The sequence below is a fragment of the Pteropus alecto genome, unplaced genomic scaffold, assembly GCF_000325575.1.
Source record: "Pteropus alecto unplaced genomic scaffold, ASM32557v1 scaffold7, whole genome shotgun sequence".
In the NCBI taxonomy this organism is placed as follows: Eukaryota; Metazoa; Chordata; class Mammalia; order Chiroptera; family Pteropodidae; genus Pteropus; species Pteropus alecto.
This window is the reverse complement of record NW_006494614.1, coordinates 63,960,485-63,971,388: the sequence shown is the minus strand read 5'-3', so window position 1 is coordinate 63,971,388 and position 10,904 is coordinate 63,960,485. Positions and strand designations below refer to the sequence as shown.

General features: G+C 43.1%; 2 protein-coding genes and 1 pseudogene across 2 annotated transcripts in view; 2 read left to right on the top strand and 1 right to left on the bottom strand.

Annotated features, from left to right (window-relative positions):
- RHPN2 (rhophilin Rho GTPase binding protein 2) overlaps window positions 1–9,715 on the top strand; it is a 48,858-nt gene extending 39,143 nt beyond the window's left edge. Inside the window, exons 11-15 of the mRNA XM_006926781.3 lie at window positions 1–17; window positions 2,453–2,529; window positions 2,848–2,994; window positions 3,291–3,446; window positions 8,337–9,715. The exon at window positions 1–17 is cut by the window's left edge and continues 175 nt beyond it. Of these exons, the coding sequence (XP_006926843.1) occupies window positions 1–17; window positions 2,453–2,529; window positions 2,848–2,994; window positions 3,291–3,446; window positions 8,337–8,597 (658 nt within the window). The 3' untranslated portion in view covers window positions 8,598–9,715. The remainder of the gene's footprint in view (window positions 18–2,452; window positions 2,530–2,847; window positions 2,995–3,290; window positions 3,447–8,336) is intronic.
- On the top strand, window positions 3,743–3,858 carry LOC112475049 (annotated as a pseudogene).
- Window positions 9,716–9,760: 45 nt separating the features above from the next.
- FAAP24 (Fanconi anemia core complex associated protein 24) overlaps window positions 9,761–10,904 on the bottom strand; it is a 3,456-nt gene continuing 2,312 nt past the window's right edge. Inside the window, exon 4 of the mRNA XM_015600582.2 lies at window positions 9,761–10,901. Coding sequence (XP_015456068.1) covers window positions 10,663–10,901 — 239 coding nt within the window. The 3' untranslated portion in view covers window positions 9,761–10,662. The remainder of the gene's footprint in view (window positions 10,902–10,904) is intronic.

The following is a 10,904-nucleotide window of genomic DNA, read 5'->3' as shown; positions in this document are numbered from 1 at the left end:
TGTTCCCGACATCGTTTGTGAGTGACCTGGGTGCCTGCGCCAGGTGCCGAGTGTGCCCTGTGTGACAGGCAGGAGCACTCGGGGCACACAGCCTTCATTCGTTCATCCTGCAGGGGTTGGGCAAACCCCTTAAGTACTGGGCACTGCGAGGGGGCAAAACGCTGCTCTTGCCTGTCTCCCCGTGTCCGGATCCAGGGGCTTCTTTACGGTCTCATCCTCGTTAACCCCTTTGCGACATGACTCCCCTGCTGCCCCTTGACACTCCTCCCTTGGGGTCGGGGCACCCCGCCACCCTGATCTGTTCCCACCTCCCTCTCTACCTGCTTTGCTCACTGTTCTTCTTGCCCAATCCCACTTACCCTTCCTGGCATTCTCACCGTCCACTCTTTCTCGTTCACATCTTCAAAATTCTTTTTCTTTAAAGTCTCCCAACCTTCTTTGGAGTTCCAGCCATCACCTCTAGTCAGGGGACCTCTGAAACTGCTTTTCACCTTGACATTTTTGCTGCATTCCACACTCACCCACATTCCATGTCTTCTGGCAAACTCTGCTTTTCTATCTGTTTTTTTACCTCTGGCTCCAGTTTTTTAAATCCCTGGAAGGATTTCTAAGCATTTATGTACTTAAAAGGAATTCAACTAAAAGACTGAGCATTGGCTTTTGCATTATCATTTCCCCCATCTTTATTAAGGTATAATTGAAAATGAAAATTATATATATATAGTATGCAGTGATGTTTTGATATATGTATACATGGTGAAATAATCCCCACAATCAAGCTAATGAACATATCCATCACCTCACATAGCTACCATTTTCTTTTATTCCTTTCTTATTTGTGGTGAGAACACTTAAGATCTACCCTCTTAGCAAATTTCAAGTATACAGTACAGTATTAACTATAGCCACCATGCTGTATGTTAGGTCTCTAGAACTTATTCATCTTGTATAACTGAAACTTCATACCCTTTGACCAACAGCTCATTTCTCCCTCCCCCACCCCTGGCATCCACCATTCTGCCCTCTGCTTCTGTGAGTTGGACTATTTTAGATTCCACATATAAATGAGATCATGCACCACCAGCATTTTCTAAGGGTCTCCAAGGTGTTGAGCACTGTCCTAGGTTCAGGAATACAGGGGTGAACTAGACAGTTGTTGCTGCCCTTGGAGAGGTGGCAGTCAGCTCTGCCTTGGAGGGCAAGTGTGGGGAGACCTCCTTGAGAAAGTAACTTTACAGTGAGGAATGACAAGGAACATTCCAGGAGTTAGGGAAAGGGGATGGGCGGTGGCCCAGTCGAGGGAACCCCCTTTATCCATACCCTTTCCCATTCTACTTCCTATACTTCTGTCCCTAGTCTCTGAGTTCCACCCCTAGTATTCAGGGACCAGCTCAAGGCACAGAGCCTTGCTCAAGCTAGAATCGTGGGCTGTAGCAATGTTGGCTGATACCACAGAGCATTTGAGGTCTGCCAGGCACAATAGTAAGCACCATTTGTGTACAGCATCTCATTCAGCTCTTTCCCAACTCTATGAGGGAGGCCCTGGTATCACTCTCATCCTAAGATGAGGCAATGAAGGCTTAGGGAGATCAAAGTCCTTGCCCTAGGTGGCCAAACTGGTTGGTGGAATCAGGAACGTCACCCAGGGATTCTCCTTCACTGACACTGGCTACCTCCTGGACCCCTTATTTATACTATGGCCAGGAGGTAGAGACATGACCTCCCCAGAGGGTGGGAGACACACAGCTCCTGGTGAAGCCGTCCAGCGCTTGTGGCACTACTCTGTTACTAGATGAGCATCTGTCCAAGCCCAATGCTGTATCAGGCAGTTTCTAAGAAGTCACAGGGTCATCTGTGACTAGAGAGGTGTGTTCTGCACCAGTCTTCTTCCCTAAGTTTTATTTTTATCCTGTTGTCCACGTAACTTAAGCTGCTTTGGGATCCTCTGGGAGAAGCTGACTAGCCTCGTGGTAAGGGTAGGTCGGGCCTGCCGCAGATACACTGGTGGCGATTTGAGCTATTGATGGACACGATTTGGCAAACCTCACATCACACAACACTAATGAGAGACATGGTACTTCAGTCACAGTCGCACCTGAAACATAGATTACATCTCAGTAGGGTTATATGCGTGCCAGAGGAAGTCCACTACAATAGAAATAAGCTACTCAAAGGCAGAGAATGGGTCTGATTGTCACTACGCTTTCCCAGCCCTACAGTGGGGTATGGCACATAGTAGGTACCCAAACAGAAGGTACAGGTCACACAGGGCCAGAGGGTTGACCAGTAGTCCATCTTCTACACTATTTGTTTAAACCAAGCAGAAGGACAAGTGAGTAGGAGATGAAAAGTTTGATTCCTCTTCCCTTCAGAGACAAGATTTAGACCTGAGTTTTCAAAGATAACTTTCAATTACAGAAATATTTACGTGTTCCCTTATGATCTTTTCTAGCTAAAACTGAGCGAGAGGTTGAGATTATACTGCCACAGTTCTCCAAGGTGACAGCAACGGATTTCTTCCAGAAGCTGGTATGTTAAATACTTATTTCATAGTAACCTTAAAGGGATAGGTTTTACATGTTGCAAGTATGGAAAAGGCTATTTTTAGATATTTTAGATTTATTTAGAGACTTTAATTAAGATAATTTTATTCAAAATATGTGGGCTATTTTAGAGAAAATGGCAAATCGTGTCCTTGTGTGACTGCTGTAGCATGTATTACCCTAGTGGTGTCATTAGCCTCCGAGCAAAGCCAGGTGAAATCTACAAGGACAACAAGGCAATATTTCCTTTAGTTTTCAAATGCCTAACTCAGCCGGATCTAATGATGCTCTCTCTCTTCCAAAGGGCCCTTTATCTCTGTTTTCGGCTAGCAAGAGATGGACACCTCCTCGAAGCATTCACTTCACTGCGGAAGAAGGGGACTTGGGGTTCACTTTGAGAGGAAACTCTCCAGTTCAAGTCCACTTCCTGGATCCTTATTGCTCTGCCGCGGTAAGCGCGGGCCATTCTGGATTGGGAGCAAAACTCACTGGCACTTTGCAGGCAGTGAGGCACTAGTAAAATACAAAGAAAGCTGCCCAAATATTTGCGGGTGAATGTTTTTAGGGTTCCTTTATGCAAAAGGCCTTTCATGGATGCTGCAGGCCCAAAGAGAAAAAGATTAATTTCTACTTCCTTGAAGCAAACTTATGCAGTTGTCTATTTTGTTAACAAGCTTGGAAACGGATTTAGGAAACTGAAATTGAATGAACAGAACCTTAACCTTTACTTAAATCTTACTTTTGTAGCTGGCAGGAGCCAAGGAAGGGGATTATATTGTTTCCATTCAAAATGTGGATTGTAAGTGGCTGACAGTGAGCGAGGTTATGAAACTGCTGAAGAGCTTTAGCGAGGTCGACATTGAGATGAAGGTCGTGAGCCTCCTGGACTCCATCTCATCCATGGTGAGTGCTGACACCCCTGGCAGTCAATAGGGTTGTTGCGTGTGAGTCCAACCACAGAGGTCTTTCCCGGGACCTTTGCCTCCCGCCTGCATATGTAACATGCCACAGTGACTGAACGCCTAAGCTTGTCATTGCTGAGATGTGCCTGCCTTGGGTCAAAGAGATCACTGGAGAACTGCAAATAAAATAACCAATTGGTTTGTTTTTCTGATTATATCCTTTTTATAATTACAAAAGTAGAACATACCCATAGTAAAAAAATATTCATTCGCGCCCCAGTGGTGCCATGGTCCATGGTCTGCGGTCATGCCACCCTGAACAAGCTTGATGTCTGATCTCGGAAGCTAAGCAGGGTTGGGCATGATTAGTACTTGGATGGGAGACCACCTAGGAAGACCAGTTGCTGTAGGCATAAATAATAATAAATAATAATAATAATATTCAAATGAAACAGAAGGGCTTAAAACATCATGTGAAAGACCATCTCCGCATGTCACAGACAGCATTTGCTGTTTTCCATGAGATCTTGGGAGGTGTTGATACCTGTGGTAGTTCATGTACATAGTTACATCCTTTTTTTCCTCCAGGTGGGAAGAATCATTCCATATATACTCTTCCACACTTTGCCGTGTTTCATAATGCACCTTAGAGATTTCCCTCTATAATAACATTCATTTATTCATTCAACAAATACTGAGCATTAGCTATGTGCCAGGCCCTTCTTATACTGGAGCTACAGCTGAAACTAGACAGATAAGGTCCCTGCCCTAGCAAAGCTGGCACTAAAGAAGCAAATGAATGGTTGTGATTTTGATTAATGTAAAGAAAATAAAACATGTAACATAATAGAATGACTGGGGGTGGGGAGAGGCTCCTCTGGACAGGGCTTACACAAAGACTTGAGTGACGAGGAGGAACCTCTTGTATTTGAAGAGGTACAAGAGGAGCATCCTGGGCAGGGGGCCAACAGGTGCACAGACCCTGTGACAAGAACAAAAAGAGGGCCTTTGGCCAGAGCATTGTGATGGCAGGAAACAGTGAGAGGGAGACAGGGCCTCATTGGCAGTGGTAGGACTTCGGAAGCCATTGAACCTTTTAAGAAGGAGAATGACATGGTAGGATGTTTGTTTTAGAAGAATGTCTGCTGCCTGGAGGCCAGCCGAGTGGCAGCAGTGAGTTGGCTATGGCAGCCACCAGGCCAGTGATGTTAGCAGCTGACGCTAGGATGGGTGACAGGATAGGTGGAAAGGGGTGGATGTACACGAGACATATTTTGGAGCTGACATATTTTGGATTTCTAGATGATTTGTGTAAAATGATGGTAGAAAGAGATGACTCCTCAGTTTGGGGCAAAGGAAAGCTTTTTATCATTTTTCATAATGATGGGAACAGGTGGGCGTGAGGAAGGTAGAGGAGAGAGAAAAAAGGGTCATGCTTTCTTTCAGTGTTTGATGTGCCATTGGAGATCCAAATGCACGTGTAACATAGGCAGTTGGATGTTCAAATCTTCAGTTCAAGAGAGAAGAGATAGAAATAAATATTTAAGAATCATCACCTTAGAGATGATACTTAAAGTTGTAAGAGACTAAATGAAATTGCCTGTAAGGGGCTGAGAGTCAAAGATTAAACTCTTGAGATGCCACAAGCATCTCTAGTTCAATTAGAAGAGAAGTGGGCACAGAGGAAGTTGCCAAGGCAAGTTCAGAGAGGTTGAATAAAAAGGAGCTGCTGAAGTCTAGAGAAGAGAATCCAGCAGAGAATGTGATTGGCTGTGTTGCACGCAGGTAAGAGGTTGAGAGGGAGGGAGGTGGAGCCGTGTCTATATTTGGCATCAGGATGGGAGGACGCAAGCAGAGATGGCAGCAGAGCTGATTATAGAGGGTTGGAGAGTGAATGGATTGTATGATTTCACTGATAAATGTCTGGAATAGGCAGATCCATAGACATGGAATATAGATTAGTGGGTGCCAGGGGCTAGGGCCTGGACATTGGGGAATGGGGAGCGGGTGCTGATAGGTACAGGTTTTCTTGGGGGGATGGAAATGTTCTGACATTAGGTAGTGGCAGTGGTTGCATAACTCTGCGAATATACTAAAAACCACTGAGTTATATTAAAATGGTAAATTTTATGGTATGCGAATTGCATCTTAAAAAATAAAGAGGTTAAAGGGACTCACAGAACACCTTGGGAGAAGGGATCATGAGAAATGGTACTTTGAGGGGCGGAATCCATAGAATTGCTGGACAAGTGATCCCAGGTATCCCAACCAGAAACCGAAAAGAGGTTTGTCCAAAAGGAGGGTGAATCAAAGAGCCGGGCTCTGGGCTGACGGACGAGAGCAGAAGGCACAGCCAGGGGAGGCATGACTTCACAGAGCAACGCGCCTGAAAAGAGATTGAAAGGCTTATCTTTCAATTCTGTTACATCTTTGAACCAGGCCAATGAAGCATCGGATATAGTGGTTAAAAGCGAGGATTCTACACTCAGACTGCCTGGATTGGCATCCTGGCTTTGCCACCAGTTGTGTGACCTTCGGCAAGTCAGGGAATAGCTCTGGGCCTCAGGAAAGTGCAGAAAACAGTGCCCGGCATGGGGTGCATTTCAATTCATAATAAGTGTTATAATAACCACAATGTGGTTATTTTACCCCAGCAAGGACTTTAGATAAATGATATTGGAGCACTGTTTTTAACTGCCGAGACTTTTCTTCAAATAAAACCAAATGAGAATGAAGCTGAGTGCCCTTACTGAATTGATTACCTGCTCCCCCACTCTCTCTGGATCACAATGAGGATCCCTAGGACTCCTGTGGAGCGCAGTTTGAAAACTACTGATGTAGTGGAAGGAATCCTAGGCCTGGAATCAAAAGGCCCTTTCCGCGTTAACGAGCCGCGTGACCTCCAGCAGGTTAATACCCTCCCTCAGCCTCAGTTTTCTCATCCGTGTAATTAAGAGTTAGACTAGGGCTGTGGTTTCAAACGGCTCTGTAAAGCCCTGAGAGTTACAGAGAGGTGCCCCAGGAAGATGTGAGGAATGAATGCGTAGTTGGGGGCTCAGTAGATGATGGGAAAAGTGGGAGGACGGGAAGAGCTATGAAAGGGAGCAGAGACATTCTGGTGGTAGCTGGGGCCGGGGGCGGGGGGACATAGGGCAAAGGAAAGCTTTTTATAGGTGATTTTGTGTGTGTGCGCGGGTGTGTGTAGCACAGCAAAATTGTGTGCTGATGGGAAATGTCTGGGAGACAGGAGTGCAGGAAGGGGGATGCCTGGAGGAGAGAGGGCATGAGATCCAGGCACACCGGATCTTGAGGGGACTCGTCATTGGGGACAGATACAACAAAGTATAAGGCAAGGGTATCAGGAGAGCATATGAGGGGCTTGATAGAAGGTATCTAGGAGAAAGGGAGCGAAGTTACTAGGAAAATATAGTAACTTCGAAGTTACTAGGTAACTTCGGTATCTAGGTATCTAGGAGAAAAGGAGCGAAGTTACTAGGTAATGGGGTGCTTGGTTAAGGTGTGGGGTCAGGGTTAGAATTTCAAGGGAAGCCCTCTGGCTGGGTAAATAACCCTCTAGTAATGTGCCGCTATTTAGGTGCAGGCCTGGGGGACGCAGCGGATGGAGTCAAACTACAGTTGACTTTCTTTGGTCAAAGTGGAAGAGAACTGAGGGTATTTGTAAGGGAGTGGATATTTTGCATAGCGGACTCTAAGCTAGTGAAGTTTGAAAAATGTTTGCAGGTATCCAGTCTACCTCCAGGACTGTTTATTATTATTTCTAATGATAGCACATGTGTCCTATAGAGCATGTGAGATTAATGGCAGTTTTATAGAAAAAGGAGAGAGACTTCATCCTAAGGAGCCACACTCGAGGGACATTTTATAGTGAATACCCTCCTTTATTGCTGCATCACCCAAATTCCCTGATTTATATTACGAACAATGTACCCAACCACTTTAGATGTATTATATTTATATAAATGGCCTGATTTCAGTGCCTGGAACATAGATGTTCAATAAACATTTGGTGAACAAAGCAATCTCAATGTTAGGCAAACCTTAGAAGCAGGTGATAACCCACGTGGAATTGTTTAGAAAACAGTTTCTTCAGATTTCCTATTTGAGTCTTACACAACCTTTTTAAAAGTTAATAGTAGTGTTTAATGGGTACAGAGTTTTATTTGGGGAAGATGACAAGGTTCTGGAGATGGGTAGTGGCGATGGTTGCACCACAATATGAACATACTTAATGCCACTGAACCGTATCCCTTAAAAAGTTAAAATGGTAAATTTTGTTATGTATGTTTCACCAGTTTAAATAGAGAGGGAAAAAAGTTAATAGTATCCTCACTGTGGGTTCTATATTGTCTTTAAAGAGGATGAAGGTGATCTATACCTAATGGCGAGGGCTGAAATCCAAGATACACTAAGTGAAGAAAGCAGGGCACAGACCGGTGTGTGTAGTGTATTCCTTTTAAGGAAAAACAGATGGCGACCTACACTTACGCACATATCATTACCTGTATATGAACATTACCTTTAACAGTGTACCAGAAACCGTGAGACGGGCCTGAGAGCCAAGGTGGGAGGGACATCTACTGTTCAATGTATTCATATTGTTGAATATGAATATGTATTACTTTTTCATATATAAATCTTAAAAACTGAGTAGTGGCCCTTAGCCTAAAATAGTAACTAGAGTATATTCCTTAAAAATTTTCCTTGTTTTTAAGAACCTAATTCTATGTAAGTGTTGGTCACCCGAGTTTCAGAATTATGTCAACTTTAAAGAGAACGCTTTAAGTGCAGAACGTGAGTCTCAAACTTTGCAATCATTGATCAGACACCCTGAGGATTTCTAACACCCTTTTTCTTCCTTTTCTATGTGCAGCATAATAAGTGTGCCACGTACTCTGTGGGAATGCAGAAAACTTACTCCATGATCTGCTTAGCCATAGATGACGATGATGATAAAACTGATAAGACCAAGAAAATCTCAAAAAAGCTTTCTTTCTTGAGTTGGGGCACCAACAAGAACAGACAGAAGTCAGCCAGCACCTTGTGCCTCCCATCGGTTGGGGTCACCGGGCCTCAGGTCAAGAAGAAGCTGCCTTCTCCCTTCAGCATTCTCAGCTCCGACAGTTCTTTGTAGTAACGTGAGGAAACAAAAATGTTCAGGCCCAAAACATTTCCAGTGCGGGCTAAGCCTTCATATCGGTGCCATGATGGAAAATTCCTAAACATTCTCGAATTCTGTTTTCTCACAGTGTAACCTTACAATGGATATGTATGTCTTCATGAATGAAAGTAACAAGAAACCTCTAGAAATTTGTGGAAAACAAACTTATTCAAGGAATGTCACCATATTGCTGCAAGTTATTTATTATATAAAGTATTGTAAATAGAATAGTGTTGAAAATATGGCTATTTTTAAATGGCTACAATTATGACTTTTAGTTACTATTGATTTTACTATTGATTAAATTGAGGTTACCTACATTGGTCCTATTTGTAATAGTTTCCAGGCTTGGGTAATAGATCCTTCCTGATAAGCCCAAAAGCCTGATAAGCCCAAATTAAGGCAGGTCAAGGGTCTATAATGATGGACTTAAGAAGTTAGTGTTACTAAAAACTGTTCCAAAGAGCTCTTTCTGAGGGGAATTCATTAACCTAAAATGACAAGATTTTACTATTATTTCTACATAACATGAATGCTATTTCCAGATAAAGTCTAGTGCCAAATTTGTTGTGACTTATTAGATAAAACACTTTAGGACTAGCTTTTCTTCCAGTTTCACGTCATTTAAAAGTTGCTAACACAGTGGCAGTGTTAGATGAAGATGCTGTCTACAAGGTAGATAATATACTGTTTGATACTCAAAACATTTTTCATTTTGTCTCAAGTAGAAAGTACATGATTATATATTTTAAAAGTCTTTAAAATGGGTTAAAACATTTTATAAGGTAAAGATGTAAATGATTCAAGTTTAAAGCTCTATTTGACTTCTTAAAATGATATTCTTACCACCTGATTTCTCTTGCTATAAGTTGGATGACACTGTGATTCTAGTAAGAGTCACCGTTGACATAGTACAAGTTATATAGCTAAGAAATATCTAGCATTGAAATCTGATTTTGAGAGTTAACGAGAATTTAAAATGTTTTCTAGTGTGCAATACCAAAAGGGAAGCAACACCTTTGGGAAAATGTATCCACCGCTCTTAGGGTCGTTTTTATATAAGTATTTAAATAAATATTCATTTGCCTGTATTAATGGTTTTGACTTTTTCACTTTAATTCCTTCCTTTCAAATTATTTCCACCCTGATGCACAAATGTTTTTATTGATTTTTAAAAATTACTAACATGTCACAAAACAGGACTTTCAAGTTGTCTTAGTATCTTTGAAAACATGTGGCACCTTTTATTGTATTTATTTTTCGAATGGGCAAGTGTGTACCTTTTGGCCCCCAGCCTCCAGCTCTCCTTTCTAGATACACCTGCTCCTGTCATTTTCCTGTGCGTCTTCCCATTGTTGGGCTATACATTTACAAACACGTTCTTTTCTGCCCCCCACACACATTGGCTTTTTATCTTTAAATGGGTATTCTAGACTCCAGGCTTTCTGTGTTCAGATGTGCCCAGTGACTGATTATAAACAAACTGCAGCTACCAGGAAGGGAGGGAGGGAGGAAGAACAAAGGCTGTACAAGTGTTTATTTACACAGGCAGCAGCCCTCAAAGCCCAAGGATATTAAGACCAGACCCAAAGAACAGCGGCTCTGCCACTCAGAACAAGGGACTTATGGTACACAGTGCTTCATTGGAGGTTTGTTTCCTTTAGAAGGTCATATCCACCACCTGAAACTTGATAAGACCTTTCCATGATAGATACAGGTCAAGGTCACACATTCAAATCTGCCCAAGCTGGCTTTTTGCTGGATCTGAGAGTCGCTAACTAAAGTTATTCTTTTAGGAAGATCCCCACCTGCTCTCTTCATGCTAGCAGAATCAGGGCAGCGCCAGCTGGGGCCCACTAATGTAAATGCCAGCACCCAGAGAGCAGGGCAGGATAACTGGCAGGTTCCACTCAGGTCTCACCTCATCTTTCACTAGTTGTGGAGGGACAATTTTTTTCTTGGTTTTTAAATATGAAAAGAAAACAAGGTAGTTCGTGGTCTAAAGAGGAAAACGTAGTAGATGCTGTGAGGAGAGCCGTCACCTGGACTGAGTGAAGAACACATAAATTTGCTGTGCTACTGCTTGTCCAACGACCTGCTCCAGTTCTTGGATGGAAGCATTACTTAGTTGCTGGATACTTGGAAACTTCTGAAGCAGAAGGGGAGCTTTAACTTTTCCAACCCCTGGGATCTGTTGCACAGTTCGAAGGAGGGCGGGCTCAGAGATCAGAGTCTGTTTCCTCCCAAGAAATGGATTCTTCCTGGGCTCTTTGGTTTGTT